We start from the raw sequence: 20,945 nt of genomic DNA on the forward strand, positions 1-20,945 counted from the left end.
CGTTCAACTCAAGTTGTTTAGGCAAAATTAGAAGTTCGGCGCGATTCCTAAATCTATTATTATGGCTAACCCCTGTTCAGGGATGACTTTCTACACATCTAGGGATCTCTGGTTGTTCCACGTTGGCAAGAGGCTCCACTGAAGCAGACGACGAGCCGCTGCCGTTGCAGTCTGTTGCAGTCGAAGATCTATATTTTTCCTGATATTCCTTCTCTTTATTAATACGTTATGAATCTAATAGCGGGTACGCGTTTTCGGTAAAAAATAAATCAGTTAAATGTAGCGTGATATAATGGATCAGTTAATCATATTAGTGGCGGCAGTACATCTTCTGTACTGTCCGTTCACGAAAGTCGAAGAAAGCTTCAATGTTCAGGCAATGCACGACATCTTATACCACGGCTTTAACCTTACGCAGGTAAAAATTATTTTTTATTTTGATCGTATAATCAGTTTAGCATAATTTTATACTATTTTGGCGCATACAAGTTCGTCATATATCATTTGTCTCACTTGACAGGTTGCCGACACCCAAGCAAATACATTGTTACGCAAAAGCATCTTCGTAAATTTAGATTGAAGTGTATTTATAAACTTGAGATCAAGCAATATAGTATATGCCATGTCGATTTAATTATTTATACATTTCGTGTGATTGCTTTTTCAAATAAACTATTTTAACACAGCATTCACCTTACGTTTTTGTAAAATGTTATACAAGGCTGTTCCTCTTTTATATGTTTTGATATAGTTATTATTTTTAATATTTTGACTGATATTCACTTTTGGAATACATGATGTTTCTTTATTTGTTAATCCATGAAATCATTCATTTTAATGAGCATTAATATGTTTTATTAGAGTGAGTATTATCGAGAGTTTGCTTTAGAAAGATTCAGTTGCGTTATGTTAGATATGCTGAGAGAATGCAGTGTGTCTCAAAATAGAGTAAAAGACTACTGGTATGAAAATTGACTTTGGCACAGTAAATCATGTACAAGTCCTTGGACTTTATACTGTATGTAACTATAAAATTTGAAGTCTTACATTCTTTGAATTAGAGAATATGTCATTTTTTATTGTGAACAGCATTTGTTAATATTTTATACATTTCCTATTTATACATGGTAAAGGGTTAATATGAAAATATTTGTTTGTTTTCTTAAAATAGTATGATCATCATGAGTTTCCTGGAGTCGTGCCAAGAACCTTTTTGGGACCAATTTTAATATCAGGCATTGCATCGCCCATAGTTGCAATCATTGACCACTTCAACCTTAGTAAATTTTGTGCTCAATATGTGGGTGAGTGAAATATCTGCATATACATATTTAATGAATGTTAATGATAATTATATCTTTAAATGTATTTTTTTAGTAACAAAATTTTTATTTAAATTTTTCAGTTAGAGCAATTTTGGGTTTATTGGCAATCACAACTTTCAGGATGTACCGAATAGCTTTGCAATCAATATTTGGACTCCAATTTACAAAATGGTTTGTGGCTATTACTGTAACACAATACCATTTTATGTATTATCTTAGCAGGCCTTTACCAAACATTATGGCTATGCCACTAGGTAATTGCAATACCATAGCATCTAGAATCTCATTCTTGGAGATACATTCCAATTGACAGAAATATCAGAAATTTATTTTTTTATTTTTAGTGCTCTTGGCCTTATTTGGATGGTTAAGGCGAAGCTATGTAATTTTCATTTGGTCATCTGCTGCTGCCATAATTATATTCAGAGCCGAACTAGCGATGCTTTTGGGTCTATTTCTATTATATGACATAGCAAATATGAAACTAACGGTACAGAGGTATTTACAAATTTTATTCAGAATTCTCTATCGTTTAAACAATATTGCAGAGATCAGTAATTGATTATTTCATGACAAACTATTTGTCATGAACAATTGCATGCCTTTTTGGAAAAGTATCATGTGTAGATATCTTGATATTTAAAAAATCTGTCACAAGATCTGACACAAGTGACAATTTTCCAAGCGGGCATTCTATTTTCGGATTATAAGTATAATTCTTAGAAGTAATAATAATTTCTAGACTGCTTAAAATTGCGGTACCAGCTGGTATATTTTTCCTAGCACTGACCATTACGGTAGATTCCATCTTTTGGGGACGCTTATTATGGCCAGAAGGTGAAGTGTTCTACTTCAATACATTTCTCAACAAAAGCAGTCAATGGGGCGTATCCTTCACATATGGCAAGATATCATACAATACTTAAATATATTTTATTTACGTAATATCATGCGTATGCTACCTTACATATACAAAAAAAAACAGACGTCACCATTCCTCTGGTATTTCTATTCCGCTCTGCCACGTGGACTAGCACTTTCTTACATCTTGATACCGTTGGGACTATTTTGGGATGCCAGAGTGCGTGCACTTACCGTTCCCGGTATCTTATTTGTTCTTTTCTTCTCATTTCTACCACACAAGGAACTGAGATTTATCATATACGTCTTCCCATTGTTAAATGTTAGTGCAGCAGCTGCTTGTCACAGAATGTAAGTATTCTCTATATCATACACGTTTATGATCATTGTAGAATATATTGATCTTACTTTGTATTGTACGAAATCAGATGGGAAAATAGAGCAAAGACATCATGGAACAGCTTCTTGGCTTTGGCCGTTCTAGGACATCTCGCTTTAAATGCGATATTTTCCATGTTTCTTCTCTGCGTGGCCGGCTCAAACTATCCTGGTGGCTTAGCCATCACCAGACTACATAGACTCGAAAAGGATGCCCCCCAGCCCGTCTATGTTCACATTGATGTATTAACAGCGCAAACGGGAGTGTCCAGATTTACACAAACCAACCGATCTTGGACGTAAGTCATTTATTTATTTGACAGAATAAAATTCTAGCTAGACCAAATATTTTGGCTTATCGATCAATAGTAATTATTTGTAATATAGCTAATGTACAATCTTGTGCACTATTCTTAGATGAATGAATTACGTTTCAGCTATTCCAAGCAAGAGAATTTAACTATCGATGATCCAGAAATGTTGAAATTTACACATTTACTGATGGAGGCAAAGAGCAAATACTCACCAAACATAAAACCATATCTCAAGACACATGATATTTTGGATTCCGTTGATGGTTTCTCTCATATTGCATTAAATTATAATATGATACCGCCCATCAGAATAAAAACAAAGCCAACCATATTTATTATGAAGAGAAAACCGAATATCGAATATGATGCCAAAAAGGTCATAGCCAAAAGGAATTTGGATGAACCAGTTCAGATTGATAACAATGAAAATTTAAACAATAATATAATGATGGATGAAAGTTTAGAGTATATGGAACCGATATTTGACGATATTGTAGAATCGTTAGAAGCATTTGGTAAGCCATTAGAAAGTACACAAGAAGATATATCAGTAACTGAGTCCATACCTGATACGGTAATAGATATTGATAGAGAAAAAGAAATGAATAATTTGTCCATAGAGGTGGATATTGACGAGTCTTCAAATATACCTATAAATGATAAAGATTTTAGTAACGTCCCAGAACCGTCATTGGAAATAAGCAAGGAGCAAATAAATTCTATTAAAATGGATGAAAACGACAACGATGGAAGATCTAAAGAGTTGAAAATCGAAGAAACTCAAGACATAGAATCAGATTTGGAGGATACGACAAGAGTTCACAGTGCCCAAGCAGAGATTGATCATGAAGTGGATAAGCAAGAAACTGTCAGTGTTAAAGAGGCAGTAAAGAAATTGATTCAAGAAAAAATGGAGGAAGTCAAGTCAAAAAAGAATTTAATGAATGACACGGAAGATAACTTGATAGTTGGCAAACATGACGTAAAGTTAAAAAAGAAAGTTACAACAGAAAAAGTTGATGTATCGAAACCAACAAAAGCAGGACTTAATAAAGATTCTAAAGATTCTCTAACGGAGAGACATAAGCGTAGTAAACAAAGAGTGTTACACGTTAAAGATAGCATAAGAAATATTATTAATCAATTTAAGGAATTCGAAAAAGATTTAGCGTCAGAAGATCCTGAAAATTTGAGGAGGTGGTCGGATGATGAATTCAGCGATTACTCCGCAGAAATTGAAGAGGTAGGAGCGGTCTCTTTGGAGGAGAATATAAACGAAATGGATAGATTTATTGTAGAGACTCAAGATCCAAATATCTTGAAAGATGCCAAAGAAAATCTCAAAGAGATTATAGATCAATTTAAGGAATTGAAAAATGAATTGACATCGGAAGAGGATGATCAATTTGACAAGATATCTGCTGATTACATGAATAGACCCATATCGGAGACTTTAATGCTATTTAGTGAAGCACTGAAGGATTTAGTTCAAAAAAGAAAAATAAAAGCCACTAAATTAACCTTAGAAATTAGCGATAAAGTCGATAACAACGATGTATTGCCATCGGAAAATGTTAAAGTTGTATCACAGTTGCCAAAAAAGACAAAGTTGAAGCAAGATAGTGTTAAAGGAAAAAAGTCTTCGAAAGTAGAAAAAGTTAAATCAAAACCTCTTCATGATACGATTGTACCAGATAGTTTAACAGTAAATATAGTAGAATCTTCCAGGAAAGTTGATCCTGGTGATATTCGTGTTTCATTCATTGAAAATGAATTTCAAAATTCTCAAGAGTTTAGTAGTAACATTATAAATGATGTTGTAGTAGGGGATAGAGTTTCTAATGAAAATTTTGAAAAGTCACAAGGAAGTGGCAAAGGTAGTGTGAATGTTTGAGTGTTTTTAGCAGTAATGGACTGTTTTTTAAATCAAACACGTCAACATATTACATAATAGTTACATTGTAAATATGTTTCTCTCTGTGATACCAACAAAATTGTATCTCTTGCTTGTTGCTTGCTCGGTACCAACATGGAAGGTGATAGGCATTATTTTTTCTTTCTTTTTTTTTCACAAGAGGAGTACATGATATTACGCTTATCGGACATTGCATTTCTAAACATATATGCGTTTAATTATATGAATCACATTAATTTAGCATTGTTATTTTATATCACGTTACATCACAACTCTAAAATTCAGATACCGAAGATGACGAGTAATTATTATTTTCATTAGAGCTTTTTATATGCATTTCATTGTTGGATTGAACTAACAAGTTCTTGATACTAATTTCCATTCCGACAGAAATCTTTGTATTTCCCATAATCATATAACTTAAAATATTATTCAGCATATAATTCCTGTCTGAAGGAAAATACACTAAAAAAACAGTCCTTTTTTCAATGTTGGTACTTGCCAGGCTAACTTAAAAGTGCCTTAAAAAATTATCTTCCTAAATCCTGTATATTGTATTGCGTAAGATATATACGAAATATGTATCATTGTTTTACAAAAAGTAAAGACATTTATGGTTTTCATATTCGTCCATTAATTTCATAACGTTTAAGCAAAATCATGCAGCTTCAAAGATTATAAGTTTTATTCATCCAACATTTAGGTGATTACACAATTACTTCGTGTAACATTAGTTATATTGAATTGTAAATAATGGAATTTATTTTAATTGGTTGTCAAACTGTAGAGGAACCGAAGTGAACTACCGAGGCCATATATCGTGAGTGCCACCGTTAAATTCAGTAGAAATTTATCGAACGTACCTCCTTTCAGATAAACAGGTAATCCATCGTCACACTGTAACGATTGATAACTTTTTCTTTTGCATTGGTTGATCGATATTATAATATCTATTAACGGCAAAAAAATTTATGTACCTGCATTGCCGCCTGTTTAGCTTTAAAGGCCTTGAATTTTGGCGAATAATTAGACCATTCTGTAGACATAACTCTTTTTGATATGGTGGGCACGCATCGTGAATTGTATGGCTGCACCTGTAAATTTACAACTTCATGAAGTAAAACTTATAAACACGGCAATTATTAGTATAAAAAGTACACGATAGGATGTACTGTACTTTTAAAATATTTGTTAGCGTCAACATTTTCCGTAGTAACATCTCTTTATGATAAGAATACATTATAAAAAGAGATGTGTTACAATTTGAAGTAGTTACAGAATTGAATGCCAGTTGCTGATAGTCATATCAATATTATTTATAAAGGAGTAATTCTTTTCTTTAACAATCGCATATCAGCAATATCATTATGAACTATTATCATTATGATAATTAATTGAACCGCATTTATTGACTTAACTCAGGGTGTTCGAGTCGCAATTTTTCGTAGTAAAATCTCTCTATGATAAGAATATATTATAAAAAGAGATGTGTTACAATTTGAAGTATTTACAGAATTGAATTCCAGTTGCTGATAGTCATATCAATATTATTTATAAAGAAGTAATTCTTTTGTTTAACAATCGCATATTAGCAATATCATTATGATAATTAATTGACCCGCATTTATTGACTTATTTCAGGGTGTTCAAGTCGTAATATTTCTTAAAGTAGCTGCTTTACTTTCGGTTACTTACTAACAATTACAATAAAACTACCTAAACGATAATAAGAATTGAAAGAAGATGAAATAGATTCAAGTGTTACTAATCTCTCGGCATGAAAAATACCGTAGAAATAATATGGCGCGTAAGTTTCACAATGTTGCCGACACTGACGGGTAGTTTACCTCGTCGACTAGCGAAAAGGCGCATGCGTACTCGCGTCGCGACGCTACAGTCGTAAACAACATTTTTTCAATCCCGAATCGTCACGAGTTTACGTATACAAGGTAAACCGTCTGTCTCAGTGTTCGCAATATTATTTTTTTGTTTCCTCGCGCAATTCCCCGAAGAAAATGAGGTCAAACTTATGCTATTCCGCTACGTAATTCGTGGGCTTGGTCGAGTTTGGCATGAGGTGACGTCACACCGATCGTTCTGGAAGGAACGCTGCAGAACAATAATGGCGGGTACGTATTTATGTCTAGGATAGAAGGCAATAATTTCTTAATTATTTTTGCCAAGGAACATCGTATGACGGTCACTGACCGTTCAATATTTTTTTTCAGACTTATACGGCAAGTATAATTGCACCTATTGCCAAGAAGACATTACGGGTTTACGCGTGAAATGCGTAGAATGCACAGAGTTCGATCTGTGCCTGCAGGTGAGTCGAGTGAACGCCCGACGTCTCCGTTTGTCTCTTTCATTCCCACCATAGCAGCCACGCAGCTTCCTTTCTGGCTGCAAAGTGCCCAGCATTCCGTCTGCTTCCTGCTCGCATCCCTGCCTGTTCCTACGTCACGTGGTACCTCCCACTTCCTCTTTATCTATTACAGAGATTTTGCGTGGTGAGCAACTTCATGGCTCTTGTACTGCTCTGTCCTCATCTTTTACTCTAATACGTACATAAGTGGTTCCCGTGTTTCATCTTAATCTAGTTGGGATGTGTCAAAGAGATGAGGGAATGAATTCTGTTTTTTTTTCCATACATGCTCTATATTTGCCCATAGACAATTGTCATGAAGATGTGATCAATCATAGAAGTTTTATTATTATGATTTGAAATACAAGGTGGTTAATCATGAGGCGATTAAAATGTTTCATATAATATAGACAGTTATGTACTATTAGTTTGATGTTTGTTAGAATCTGCTGAGACAATCCTTTCTTTTATTTTTCTTATAGTGTTTCTCAGCCGGTGCTGAAATTGGACAACATAAAAATGACCACTCTTATCAATTCATGGTGAGTATTGGACGAATTAAAAATTTATATAACTTGGTATTGATGAGCTAGTAATATTTTTTATTAATCGTGACTATAGGACTCTGGTACGATTAGTATCTTCAATGGTAGAGGTAATTGGACAGCTAGAGAACATCTCAGGCTCCTTGATGCTATCGAACAATTTGGGTTTGGCAACTGGGAGGATATTAGTAAACACATTGAGACACGGACTCCTGAGGGTACTTACAATTGATTTTCATGCATTAAACAATTTAGTTCGTACAACTCAATTAATATCTATGAAATTTAATTACAGAGGCTAAGGAAGAATATATTGCAAGGTATCTCGATGGAAATATTGGTAAACATACGTGGCCTCCCACAGAAAGCTATAAACCAAATCTCACTGATCAGACTAGCTCAGATTATGGGCCGTTATCCCCTGACTTAACGTCTCGATTGCCACCACTGGATATTACACCAGAAGAAGCAGCTCAATTGGGTTACATGCCACAGCGAGATGATTTTGAGAGAGTATGTTAAATATGTTGCAGATATCTGGATTTTCTCGTTGAGGGTTTGATAAAATACAGAATTATCTAATACTTTTTTCCAGGACTATAATCATGAAGCTGAATCCCTTGTATCCTCACTGTTCTTAAACCCAGCTGAGGATGATGATCTTGATATCGCCTTAAAACTTGCACAAGTTGATATGTATACCAACAATTTACGAGAGAGAGCAAGAAGAAAACGTGTCGTACGAGATTATCAGCTTGTGTCGTCATTTTTTGCGTCTTCTAGAAAAGATAGGGTAGTCAAGAAAAAACATACAAAAGAGGAAAAGTATGTGAATTGAATATCTTAATTCAATTTTGTATGTTAACTATTACTCGACAAAATTTAAAGAGTTTCTCCCTTATAAATTCAGGGAATTTAGGGAAAGGATGCGTGTATTTGCTCAGTTTTATACGGCACAGGAATATGAACAGTTCCTAACTAATCTCGAAAGGGAACGAGAACTTCGATTACGATTATCGGAGCTCTACCGATACCGGGACAATGGCATTACCAGACACGAGGAATGTGCCCATTTCGAGCAAGTAATCGCGCAAACCCAGGGCTCCACTGATGCTGCGGATCATTGGACGGAAAAGAAATCTGTAAGTATTTTTGTTTTCCTTTACATGATCTGACGCTCGTGGGAACACTGGCTCCATAAATCACATTATATTATGAAATCATAATTGGTGATAGAATGATTGTATATCACTTTTCTTTTACATTAAATTCTCTAAAGTGTGCGAGTGTCCCTAAAGTGAAAGATTTACATCATTGGGTCTAAAATTATATTATCTGATGTCTCTTTGAAGAAAACAGTACTATTCAAATTTTAGGCCCATCGTTCATTATGTATTATTCAAGCATATGTTATTTATAAGTGCAATTTCTGCAGAAATTCAATGTATATAACGCTGCATACTCCATCATATTTTATTCTGTGAAAAAGTACTTCTTGCAAGTCAGAAATGCATGTTTTAGAAATTCGATGAAATTTTCAAGTCTTTTAGATGTATTTAATGAGTTTTGTTAGCGAAAAGATGAAAATATAGTGACCAGACTATGCAATAAGTACTACATAATGGTTTGTGTGTTTATCATTGTGAGTAATAATCGGAACGGATAAGACAGAAATCGCACTATATAAATTTCTACATTCAATTGTTCACTTAACACTGGCACCCTGTACTCAATCGTTCTATGTTAAAACTATGACAATATACTATTTGATATTCTATATGATTCGGGCAACAAATATATTACAAATCACCATCACACCGCTTTATACTTCAGGATCCATTTAACTTTTTTTGAATTTGGCTAATAAGCTAATATTTATACATTTAAAATTATGCAACAACCACTTTTGAACGACAAGTATTGAAGATTAATTGTTCGATACTTGACATTGTCTCAATAACATTTCCAATGGTATTGATCAATGTCGATAACCAAATTCAATCAGTTCTTAGTTTATACCGAATACAATTAGCTTCTGCTTACTGTTCACTAATTCCATTATTTGTGGTGCGTGTTGCCAGGCATTTGTGAACAGATTGTATCAGTTTGCATTTCACTTAGGGCAGCAGTGGGTCGTCCACACCAATACACCGCCCAACCTCAAAAAAAAGGTACGTTTCCATTTCTAATGCTTCCTCCCAATTGAATAAAATATTAACATTACATTCCTTTAGCACTGTGCGTGTGAAAAAGTTAGTCTCTTTATAATTATTTGTGCATCCTTCAACCTTCCTTCTTCGAAACATCAGCGAGCAGTAATTTATAATTTTCTGATTACTTCTAAGATTAATAGCAACGTAGTCTTACACGTAACATTTATTTGTTCAAAGACACATGTCCGAGCGTTATATTAATCTTTCTTTCTGGTCACTTCTAGAGATAGCCATAATCATTCTTCTTTTCTTCTCTTTCATTAGACCGGGGAGCAATACCTACTGCGCACTGCCAACGTGTTGTATCAGTGATATTTAAGGGAATGGTTGACACAAATATAACGAAGCGTTATATATATTCTTCTGCTGCACGAGACGTAGACCTTAAAATATATCGACCGATTATACCGCCGAAGTCTAAGAACTATCAGTCGTTAGGGGACTGACAGTTTTTACACGAAGTAGCTTTAAGTAGGACAAACAAATATTGTAAAGAGTTTATCACACCAAGCCGCTACAAACAGAGATCGATGCAAGATTGGAAGTTACCTATCGTCGTAGGGGTAGCAACAGCGTAGAAATGTTTCGATGTGGTAATCTTTGGATTACAGAGACGAAGAAAAAAGTTACTCTTTCACCGAGCGAAGGTCCAGTGTAAGGGGAGACTCGGGCAGCAGCAGTTCCACAGTCAGTCAAATCAGTCACAATCGGACGATGACTCCAGCCAATCCGTGGGCGGAGCCGGATAGCAATTCGAATACTTCACATCAAAACACTACCAACTCCAACAATCCAGTTACTACAACTTTAAGATCCTCTTCGATGGGATTGGGAGAACCAGAGGAGAGAGACATAGAGATGGAAGCTGCTGTTCATCTGCTCACCAAACAAGAAAAGTCCTTATGTCTTCAGCTCGACCTCAAACCAACACAGTATTTGACGCAGAAGACTCTGCTGCTACAGGTAATCATATATCAAATGACAGAACATCGTCAATATTTAATATAATAAAGTATATCTGACGGATCAACGATATATTAGAAATGTTATTTTCACAGGAATACTTAAATGGGAACAGAAGATCAGGTGTAGTGCCACAGTCTGAACCAGAGAGTAAGATCCTCCATTACTTGGTATCCAATGGATGGATTGCGGCTAACTAATTAAAATCATTAACCATATTTCACCTCTAAGTCATCCCTTGTTGATTTAAGCTAAGTTCTAGGGATAATTAAATATGAAATTGAATTAATCGTCGTATGGTACAGATGGAAAGGTCGCGACTTAATAGCTGATGCTGATGGTTTAACTGCTTCCATTTTGGAACCTTATATCAGCTAATTATGAGAAAGCATGATCTTTCCTCCCTATCACATTATTACCGTACACACATGCGATAAATTTAAGAAACCCGACGCATTCATTTTGCACTGCGTTGACAATTCCCTAATTCAAATTGCTCGATTGCGAGTAAACACGTGTTTATGATACTAGCTTCCCATCAACCCCTCCTTAAGTGTATCATTTGACACTGCCCCAACAATATTTTAATATATTGCTCAATATAATCTTCCATTAAGTTATTTTCTCGTATAGTTTATTTATTGTACGTTTTTTCTGTCTGCTCGAAACATCGTTTGTTACCATTTTTAAAGATAAGGAAACAACGAAGCTCTAGAAAAACTGTATTCACTCTGTAATAACTCGCATTGCCTGCTGATGCTACTGATATAATCAAGGCTTAGACCTTCGTAAAGTCTCCGTGAAAAAATAATGAAAGAACAAAAAAAGAAACAATTGTTTTCTATTAACAGGAAAAAAAAAGAATTACATTTTTCTTTATTCTGATTCATATTTAGATACAATTAGCACGTTGAGAATAATTTAATCCCTATTTGACGATGAAAAAGTTGAAAAGTATATCACAAAGTTTCGCAGTGAGACTATAATGTGTCAAATAATCAGTCTCTAACATTCAACCGAGGGTCGTTAGTCTATGATTATTAATAATATTATCCATACTCAAAAGGTATGGTTTTGTAAAAGCATTCAATGGGGTACTCTTATTTTGGTATATTGTAAAGCAAAAAAAGAGGAAAAGAAAGAAAAAAGGTTCGTGTATAACCTCTGGAACCTAATCTCGCTCTTTAAGAAATAAGTATAACACAATTGCTGGAAAATCAGATATAAGTCTGTACGAACGATTAATCGTTCATAATCGGCAATGGGGTATGATTAATGTTACAGCGATCAGAGAGTACAGCATCGCTTAATTAATTAAGTTTTGTCGAGGTCTATTTCCTTATTGCTAAAGAATGGTGCAAATATGACAGAAGAGACGCTAAGAAGGTTGGTCTCGCTTCGCCGTAACACGTCATTTAGACAATTTAAATTGTTGCCGCTCTATAGCATCTGTGTGTGTATATATATGCACATGTATCATATATGCATACATATATATATACGAGAATAGTACCTTATTCTTACAATTAGTCACAATTAATAACGAGATAGACTTGTAAAGCACAAGAGGGGAAAAAAAATTACGCACCATTCTCTGACATTGAGAGGCGTGCATGTATAGTGTAATTACATTATGGTGTTCAATACCTTACAAAATGTTATTGTAAGAAAGGTTAAAACGAAAAAGGAAAAAAAAAAGATACGTCACTCTTTCAAAAATATATTCTCTCACCTCGAATTTACTTGGAATTAAATCGTATAAGTATGTCGTTGATGACTAAGACGTATGAAATTATTTCTCATTTAACTAATTGATAGAAATCTTTTTTTTCCATGTATCGATCTATGCACTCACTTTTGTTCTGGGATGTCATAATAAGTCCAAGTTAAAGGGTTCTTTACAGTGCAATACAATGTATAATATTGGCGGAGAGGCGTACGTTTTTCCAATGCTAAAATCACGACTCCCAGATGAACCTGTAGTATTTCCCATTGTAATTCATGTCATCGTGAATTATTTTAATGACGTAGCAACATAATAGGCAGCGCCCTCTACGCGTAGCTCGCTGGAGGCATTACTGTTTATATTTTTCCACTGTATCTATCGAAAACGTACGTAGTACGTACGCAAGTACGAAGTAAAATTGATAATTGCAAGTGACAAATTAATTTCACTCGAAGACGAAAATGAAAGGGAGAAAACACACAAAACACAGACACACGCTTATTAAGTATTTAAATATAAGCTAGGTAGACGAAGGAAACTAGGATCTGCGATTATATCGCGGATAATGAGAATAAAGAAAGGGGTCTATGTATGTATATAAGGTGAATCGATGAAAAATTTGTTAAATCGAAACTAGGTACGTCGTGTACTTGAGGCTTTTGGTGTGGTACCTTCGTTTCAAGTGTGAAAGGTGTACACCAAGAGATGTGAGTTGTTGCTAATGTTTTTAGTGGCTAAACGATATTACAATGATGAAGACAAATAATGAAAGGATCATTTCGTTTTAATGTCATTTTTTTTTTTTAAGAAATTTTCACAAGAACTGAGAGTTGTAACCATGCGAGTAGTAGGAGTTTATCGACGAAATGTTCATTAAAGCATTATCTGCTCTAGAAGGTGATTAAATATGCTTTTTTTTTTTTTGTAATCCATCATTGCATTCTTTTGATGGTTTTTGATATTGTACTCGAAATCATGAAGCTCTGTACGAATAAACAATTGTTTAGTTCGAACGTTGAATTTTTAATTTAAAAGAGTTCTCGTGCAATCGATTGTACAATTTTATTTAACTTTCTACTCAAATCACATAACAGTTAAGGATACAGAATATTTAGAAGCATGTGTACCTAATAAATTTTCGTTAGTTGGCAATTATTGTTTTATTGCGTCATAACTATTAAGTATGGCATTTAGTACGGCGGTGAAAAAAAAAAGAAGAAAACTACAGATTTTGGCTCACCGTTGAAAAGTTACACTGATATTCCTGATAAAGTGCAAAGTAGCAACCGGTAGCAAATGCGTCAATTAGATCTTTAGTTAAATATAATTTTCAAAAAGACTATCATAGAGTTACGTGAGCGTGAGGTGCGGTACTTTGGACTGGAAAATATTGGTTACTGAAAAATAGAATGTATCAGAATAAGTTGCGGTGCAACGAATCATACGCTGTCTACGAGATAACATGTCTTAACTAATTTCAAATATTAAATAACGATTAGGATTTTAAAAAAGAAAAACGGAGGTACGAGAAATCGCACTACGTTGGCTTTTATCGTCCATTCGCACTCGTAGACTCTCTTGTCTTATAAAACTATAATTGAATAATTTAAGTAACACACGACTACACGATTGTTACAAGAGCTGGTAATATCGCAGTTATTTATTTATTTATGACAGTCAAAGGCCTATTAACAAATATTTGTGCTCGTACTCAGCGAATCCTCGTACACTCTTATCTTGAATTTATTGTTCTCCCGCGGAAAAATTATTCGGTCTTTCATATATCTCTGCGATTAAGAAAAATGAAATAAATGCGTACGAAATAAACACCGTTCAATTGTATATCTCGAGTGTATAGTTTTCCTCAGGTTCCATAACCTATACTTGATCCTAAGTAATTCGTTATGCGTTTATATAAACTGCTTGTACGTCATTCAAAATCAAGGTAAAAAATTGTTGGACTCTCCAAAATGTTTTATTTGTCCAGTGGCAGAATCGAAGGACAGCCTGTGTCAGTCAGAAGACAGGTTATTCTCATCATACGAATTGTATTTAATTACTATCTAAAAAAAATAAAATAACACGCCAGGATTGTCATCCTCACGTGGTATACCTTTCGTCAGATTTCTTTAAGATCAAAGTCCTCGTGTACAGCAATATCCTTTTTTCTTTCTTAGTAATTCTACCTCGAGTAATCCTTATACCGACAGCGATCTGACTTTTTTGTCTATCTCATTCAGTATTCTTTTTCGCGTCAACATTTCAACGGCCATTCGCGTCACTCTGGAAAAAAATAACGTTAGATGACTCATAGGAACTTTACATACAGGCGAGGTCGATAGGGGAAGCAAAAATTTCCAAGATTAACATCTTTTTTATGGATTATTTTAAATTGTGGTCTGAATAAGAAAAAAAATCCGTATTTCAACTAAGGTTATATTTAGAATTTAATCGTTGGACATGTGTATCCATGAATTTAGATTGTAACTGCATGACAATTTTTTTTCAGGTTATGCCGTGTTGGTCGATTACTGGGGGCAGATCATAATTCTTCATAGAGAACGTGATATTATTGTCTAGTGATGTGAACGCATTCGTAAACAGGTACAAAAAATTATTAATTGTATAATTAATTGACATTGACCTACGAACGCGTTCACGCTAATTATTCTGTCGCATATCTTATGTGTTATTATGAATTACATCGTCTTCTTGGTAATGAGAAAGGATGATATACATACACACACATATATATATATATATATATATATATAACATGTTGCAGGTTTTCAAACCTGTTAACGTGTGGTCAAGGCAATGTACGCAAGTCAAGAAATATACGTAGATTATTCAGAGATGATGGAATCTTGCAGTTTCGAGTGAGTGACGTTGTTGAGGGCAATGACGAGCTTTTGTGCATACAAGCTGTCTTGAATGATACAGCATTCATATGGAGAAAGTTTTTGTAGATCTGACATTATAGGTCCATTGTCTGTGATAAATGGGATTGATTGTTCTAAAACATAGGAATTAAATGACGTCAGGTTGGAGCGTCGCTTAAGTTGACTTACTCAGTACAGATTTTATACCTATTTGAAGTTCTTAGAAGATATTCAAAGAATGGCGTAGGGCGTTGTTAGATGTTTTTATCGTTGATAATTATTATGAACCTTTCGCATCTCGACGGCAACTATATGTGCCTGAGGTAAACATGTTTTCGATCAGCTTGGATTTTTCTCTGTATCAGATACTTTACTAATCCTTGAACTTGTCGGTTGCCAAGAGTAAAGAATAATTTAGAGTTCCACGAACGCCATTTTTGTTTTCTTTTGCTTTAGGTCTCATTAATATCAATAGTTGGTACTTGATCTTCACGGATCAAGTATTATATCATTCTGTGCATATATTTTTTTTTATTCTTCCTGGTTCATTTACAGGTTTTTAGTACTGTAGCGTGTGATACCGGTTTTCGTGGTATTGAATTATGTTTTAGGAAATATTTATTCGTTAAATATCTTGCCCGTCTTGCATCGTGGGATTGATACAAAAGTGAAATTTTAAGCCGATTACCTTGTAGCTACTCTTATTTGCATTAAGAAAACTGATTAAATGTACAAGAATGAAACTGAAGGAGAAGGCAATGATCCAAAGAATATTGACTGATTCATAAATGGAAAATATTAACAAAAGAGCATTAAGCCCAGGTTAACAGTATCGTGGAAGTGCAGTTCAACCCTGGCAAAACTACCTCACCGTATGAAGAACAATCTCTGCACGTCGTCAGACGCCGGGCAGGACGAATTCACGTTGGTAAAGCGACTGAATCTTTTTGTGTAGTCGGTTTCAGCGAACAAAGCTGAAGGTGGGAGTCTTCTAGGGATTTACCCGAGGAATCGCTAAGATTCCCACTTCGTCTACCCTGTCCCCTCCTATGGAGAGCATTTTGCGTAATTCGATGCTGCACCGATGATGTATATAAGCTCGCCTGGCAGACCGTGACAACGCACTTGCACCTGATTACTGCAAATACTCAGGTAAGCTAGTCCAAGTATCTATTTCGTGATTAAGGATTATCGTATGAATACAGTTGTATGCAGCATCACTGGTAGACTGAAAATAAAGTGTCATATATACATCCTACTCTTTTGATTAAACATTATATCATTAACTGATAAACATTAGACTTTATACAATATCTCAATATCGATTTGTTTCTGTCTAATGTCTCTTGTATAGTGTATAGTAATATTTGTAATGTTATAATTTTCTTGCAGAAAATGAAAATCACCCTGGTTTGTCTTATCGGCTTTGCAGCTGTAGTAGCTGTCTCGGCTGCTCCCCAATATACTACGAAGTATGATAATATTGATCTGAAACAAATTCTTGAGAGTGATCGACTCTTGAATAATTATTTCAATTGTCTGGTCAACAAAGGACCCTGCACTGCTGACGGTCAAGAACTCAAAAGTACGTATTTGCAGAGTATTGTCGACTTTGAGTTGGTTTAAATCTGATTTTATATTCGTTTTGTATTTTGTTTTTCTCTATAGAAGCTCTTCCTGATGCCATCGAGACCGGATGCAAGAGTTGCAACGATAAACAGAAGAAAGGCTCGGATGAGGTCATAAGGCACATCTACAAACACAAACCTGAAATGTGGAAAGTTCTCACCGAAATGTACGACCCTGAACGCATTTACATTAAGAAATACGAAACTGAGGCCAAGGATCTTGGCATTGCTGTTTAAACTTCCAGGATAACACTGGCGATTAATTTGATGGTACCTATGTGAAATTGCGTTTCCTTGTTTTAGATTTTTTTTTCATTTGCGCGTTATTAGATCGCTTGGACAATGTTATCTAAAATTGAATAAAATTATATTCAGTATATTCGTTTGTTATGATTTACCAAATATGTCATCCGTTATGAAAAAATCTGTCATGATTAACACGATCAATTCACAGTGATGCAATAGAAAAAAATGACTATCGGAAGAAAAAGCAATATAAAAAAAATGAAGACGAAATTATAATTTGAATCACAGTCCGCTATCACCTTTAAATTACGGAAATTCTAATTATAGTATTTAATTAGTTTTGATAATAAAATATATAAAGTATGCCGGGTTTGGAAAATATGAATCGGGGTGGCAGAATCGCTCAGCATCTTCAGCTAAAATTCTTAAGGTCCTTCGCCAAGTCGTGTCCTAGGTTATATGGACTGTGCTACGATCCTATAGGGACACATAAGAAAGCACGGGCTGTAATAGGATTCTTCTTAGGATTTTTCTTGGGTGTTATTTTTTATGAGGTCATCATATCCGATCTCCAGTTTGATAGGTACACCAGCCTAGCTCTTGGCGCTGTGTTAATAGTGATATTATCCATCGGATGTGCAGCCTCGATTCAGGTTAATTATGTCCACTTAGCGAGACTTCCTGCGTATAGAATACAAGTTGTCCAAGGACCATCTAATGGGTTTCGACGTGACAGGTGAGATGTGTCTGCCTTTTGACGATTCCAGCGTTCTGTGGCCGCGCGGGTCGTAGCGTGCTTAAGGCCCTGGTCCTGGGTTACGTCATCGCTGGACCAATATTCAATCTGACGTATAACGGCAAGGAAGTCGTGCGAACTTTTGCCTGTACCACGCAGCTTACCCACAACCTGACGAAAACACGGTTCGACTTGATGTTCAAACCCTTCCAAGAAGTTCGTTTTACGCTTCAGAATCCTGATTTCGAATTAATCTTGATGAAAATATGGGTGTACGTTTCGCCAGGCTATTTTTGGTATAAGAACCGACGCCAACGAGGTGAAGGACACTTTATCCTCGGTGAAGGATCTGTCCAGTCCCATCGTTGAAGAAATTGAAGGTGAGGAAGAGATGAGGCGAATCAACGAGGAGAATGATTACTTGGATGTGCTTCAGGATGACACTAAAAGAAGTGAAGAGATTAAAGATAAAGAGGAGAAGGCCAAATCTGAGGCTAAGTCTGAAGGAGATATTTATGAAGCTCAATACAGGGCGAAAATTGAGGCACGCTGCGAGGAACAGATGAGCAGAGGATCGGAAAGATGCAGGTAAGATCTTATAGGGCTGATGTTCATGCTCATATTTGGGTTAAGAAGATCAAAGTTTACCTATTTGACTCAGGGACATGTTTGGTGAAGGCTACGATAAGTGTTATGACACTGTGACATGGATAGCAGGATGGCTGCTCTGCTGGCCGATGAAGTTGACGTTCATCTGCAACATAGTTCAAGCTTTAGGTGGTTCCAGTATCTGTGATCCTGATGGAAAGATTGATACTGGCATTGGAGAGGGCTATGCAAAACTAAAAAGTTCGTTACCATAATTCATCGTAATCCATTGGAAAAACATTCCACTCCCTTCTCCAGATTCGAAGAACAAACTGAGCGCCAGTCTGAAAGATGCGAAACTTCAGTTCAAAGTGAAAATACCACCAAGCATCGTAGATGTCCGTGAAGCTGGTGACACAGCCAAAGCTGTACTACATGATTTTAACGTAAGAAAACAGCTCTTCGACACGGTAATGACAATCATCAAAAGGTGTCTTGCCTTTGTGTTCCTGAAAATCATCATAACCGCTCAAACTTACCACGATAAGTATCTGACGGACATTGAATTTGACAATATCTACGTAACGTCATACTTCCGGAGGATAGATGCACGACGAAAAGCACGTGGAAGCCTAACGCTCTTGCCGATGAAGAAGATCGAGAGGGCTAAATTCGTCGATCCTTACGGATTGAAGCCAAGTAAAGTCGAGCGAGCGAATCTGATTGGCCAGACGGGGAAGTTGATCCTGGAGATGGTCACGGCTACGACCTTCGTCCTCCTGGACAGACTGTTCTACGAGACTCTGGATCTCGTCAGGCGTCATGCTCACATCGAGTACATGCAAGCAGGCCGTCACGACATGACCCTGGATGTCCGCGGGACTGGAATGATTGCAACCATGATAAGAAGCGTCATCAAAGGATTCAACGTAAAGAAAAGGATAAAGACAGTCGTCTCGAATGAGGCATGTCTGCCAAGACCCAACGAGCTGTCCAACTACGTCCTGGCAAAGATTTACGGTACTTACCTTGGGATATGGATCATGCTGCTTCTGGCTGCTTATACCCAACGTCTACGACGTTTAATATGCTCGTTCTTCTACCGGAAGAGAGAGAAGCGACGGGTCCTCTACCTTTATAACGAGACTCTCAGACGTAGACTAGGATATTTTCGCTTCATGAAGGGCAAGGTCAGAGCCCTTGTTAGAGCACGGCTTCTAGAACGCGACATGGACCCCTGGGTAGCACTAAGACTACGTTACCCGAAGTTCTGTGGCTGGCTAAGCTTCTTCTCCTGCGCAAGACAAAAGTGCCTCATCTGCGCTGAGCCCGAGACTAGAAAGGGTCCAAAGTTTCGTAGATGCACAACACCAGGTTGTAACTTTGTTCACTGTCCGGAATGCTGGAGAGACGTTGGTAGAATTTGCTTCGCCTGCGCCAAGCTTCCCGATACTGATTCCGAAGATTATGATACTCAAGGCGAATTTTAAGATTCTCATCGAGTATAGGTTCCCGTGTCCTTCAGGATTTCCTGTGCTCCACCATGTCCATATTACGATATTCTGCGTGACTTCACTTGGGCATACTGCAAGAACTCCTGCAATTGCCAAGAACAATTTTCATTAGTATTATCGTAACGACCAATTTTATCATTCTCATAGATTTCTCTTACTAATGATCTACTGTAGGATTTATAAGAGACAAAGGACTGCAGACCTGATTCAGTATCTCAGTTCCGCAACATGAAGACCTTTATCGTCTTTTTTGCTATTTTCGGTGTTCTCCTTGCCGAGGAGAATAAAAAGTACACCACGAAGTACGACAACATAGACGTTGATGTTGTCCTTAAGACCGAGAGATTGCTCAATAATTACATAGGATGTCTCTTGAATGAAAATCCTTGTACTCCTGACGCAGCTGAATTAAAAAGTGAGTCAGATTAATAAAAGTAGAGTAATAAAGCCATCAAAGGTCTTGTAGTCACCATACGACTGTTGTTTCCATTCCCAAGAGCACGTGACTCTACAAAAAATAACTATATAAAAATAGAAGCCGTAGGGACCAAAATCTTCAATTACACTGGAATGTGGATTAATTAAGAAGCGTTAGATTTAATCAGGATGAGTTCAGGCTCATCATCTTTGAAACTGCATCTCTTCTTGTTCTCTGGCATCTCTGACAGGTTTATTACTCCAAGTAGACATTGCACGGTCTATGGTATACCTACATATGTTCATGGTAGTTTGTCAAGTTGACGTGC

The 20,945-nt window shown here is 36.1% G+C and overlaps 4 protein-coding genes across 11 annotated transcripts; 3 read left to right on the top strand and 1 right to left on the bottom strand.

Moving 5' to 3' along the window:
* The first annotated feature begins 61 nt into the window (after positions 1-61).
* On the top strand, positions 62-5,416 carry LOC107263490 (probable Dol-P-Man:Man(7)GlcNAc(2)-PP-Dol alpha-1,6-mannosyltransferase). Of its 3 annotated transcripts, XM_015730761.2 has the most exons (8): positions 62-418; positions 1,172-1,304; positions 1,406-1,579; positions 1,670-1,823; positions 2,068-2,212; positions 2,311-2,537; positions 2,615-2,863; positions 3,002-5,416. In XM_015730761.2, exons 1-8 carry the CDS (start codon positions 293-295, stop codon positions 4,770-4,772), a joined length of 2,979 nt encoding a protein of 992 aa, XP_015586247.1. In that variant the 5' UTR covers positions 62-292; the 3' UTR covers positions 4,773-5,416. The 3 variants fall into 3 exon arrangements, with proteins under 3 accessions (XP_015586247.1, XP_024935668.1, XP_015586256.1); XM_025079900.1 differs by lacking the exon at positions 62-418 and having other exon boundaries at positions 1,170-1,304; positions 1,378-1,579; XM_015730770.2 differs by lacking the exon at positions 62-418 and having other exon boundaries at positions 1,170-1,304; positions 1,378-1,496.
* Positions 5,417-5,460: 44 nt separating this feature from the next.
* LOC107263564 (cytochrome c oxidase subunit 7A2, mitochondrial) lies at positions 5,461-6,173 on the bottom strand. The gene is made up of 3 exons (XM_015730897.2): positions 5,971-6,173; positions 5,771-5,887; positions 5,461-5,690 (listed from the first exon to the last, which is right to left on the bottom strand). Exons 1-3 carry the CDS (start codon positions 6,031-6,033, stop codon positions 5,559-5,561), a joined length of 312 nt encoding a protein of 103 aa, XP_015586383.1. The 5' UTR covers positions 6,034-6,173; the 3' UTR covers positions 5,461-5,558.
* Positions 6,174-6,621: 448 nt separating this feature from the next.
* On the top strand, positions 6,622-14,447 carry LOC107263499 (transcriptional adapter 2B). 6 transcript variants are annotated; one of them, XR_001536697.2, is made up of 10 exons: positions 6,622-6,922; positions 7,022-7,119; positions 7,641-7,700; positions 7,780-7,921; positions 7,999-8,216; positions 8,299-8,528; positions 8,614-8,845; positions 9,785-9,873; positions 10,179-10,879; positions 10,975-14,447. XR_001536697.2 is itself a non-coding variant. In XM_015730784.2 (10 exons), exons 1-10 carry the CDS (start codon positions 6,823-6,825, stop codon positions 11,077-11,079), a joined length of 1,587 nt encoding a protein of 528 aa, XP_015586270.1. In that variant the 5' UTR covers positions 6,633-6,822; the 3' UTR covers positions 11,080-14,447. The 6 variants fall into 6 exon arrangements, 3 of the variants coding, with proteins under 3 accessions (XP_015586270.1, XP_024935700.1, XP_015586283.1); XR_001536700.2 differs by having other exon boundaries at positions 6,625-6,922; positions 9,830-9,873; XR_001536699.2 differs by having other exon boundaries at positions 6,630-6,922; positions 9,785-9,874; positions 10,528-10,879.
* Positions 14,448-17,351: 2,904 nt separating this feature from the next.
* On the top strand, positions 17,352-20,443 carry LOC107263574 (E3 ubiquitin-protein ligase DCST1). Its single transcript, XM_015730916.2, has 5 exons — positions 17,352-18,014; positions 18,098-18,313; positions 18,384-18,685; positions 18,759-18,946; positions 19,004-20,443. The coding sequence occupies exons 1-5, from the start codon at positions 17,724-17,726 to the stop codon at positions 20,173-20,175; spliced, it is 2,169 nt and encodes a 722-aa protein (XP_015586402.1). The 5' UTR covers positions 17,352-17,723; the 3' UTR covers positions 20,176-20,443.
* The last annotated feature ends 502 nt before the right edge of the window (positions 20,444-20,945 follow it).

The sequence above is a fragment of the Cephus cinctus genome, unplaced genomic scaffold (genome assembly GCF_000341935.2).
Source record: "Cephus cinctus unplaced genomic scaffold, Ccin1 Ccin1_scaffold0013, whole genome shotgun sequence".
NCBI classification, from domain to species: Eukaryota; Metazoa; Arthropoda; class Insecta; order Hymenoptera; family Cephidae; genus Cephus; species Cephus cinctus.

Bases quoted from the DNA above. Each gene is read 5' to 3' on its own strand.
- LOC107263490 (XM_015730761.2), top strand. From the start codon at position 293: ATGGATCAGTTAATCATATTAGTGGCGGCAGTACATCTTCTGTACTGT. The intron at 1,305-1,405 runs GTGAGTGAAATA...TAAATTTTTCAG, and splicing joins ATTTTGTGCTCAATATGTGG to TTAGAGCAATTTTGGGTTTA. The intron at 1,580-1,669 runs GTAATTGCAATA...TTTTATTTTTAG, and splicing joins CATTATGGCTATGCCACTAG to TGCTCTTGGCCTTATTTGGA.
- LOC107263564 (XM_015730897.2), bottom strand. From the start codon at position 6,033: ATGTATTCTTATCATAAAGAGATGTTACTACGGAAAATGTTGACGCTA. The intron at 5,888-5,970 runs GTACAGTACATC...GTAAATTTACAG, and splicing joins CGCTAACAAATATTTTAAAA to GTGCAGCCATACAATTCACG. The intron at 5,691-5,770 runs GTACATAAATTT...CAATCGTTACAG, and splicing joins CTAAACAGGCGGCAATGCAG to TGTGACGATGGATTACCTGT.
- LOC107263499 (XM_015730784.2), top strand. From the start codon at position 6,823: ATGCTATTCCGCTACGTAATTCGTGGGCTTGGTCGAGTTTGGCATGAG. The intron at 7,120-7,640 runs GTGAGTCGAGTG...TTTTTCTTATAG, and splicing joins AGTTCGATCTGTGCCTGCAG to TGTTTCTCAGCCGGTGCTGA. The intron at 10,880-10,974 runs GTAATCATATAT...TTATTTTCACAG, and splicing joins AGAAGACTCTGCTGCTACAG to GAATACTTAAATGGGAACAG.
- LOC107263574 (XM_015730916.2), top strand. From the start codon at position 17,724: ATGCCGGGTTTGGAAAATATGAATCGGGGTGGCAGAATCGCTCAGCAT. The intron at 18,015-18,097 runs GTTAATTATGTC...TCGACGTGACAG, and splicing joins GATGTGCAGCCTCGATTCAG to GTGAGATGTGTCTGCCTTTT. The intron at 18,686-18,758 runs GTAAGATCTTAT...TATTTGACTCAG, and splicing joins AGAGGATCGGAAAGATGCAG to GGACATGTTTGGTGAAGGCT.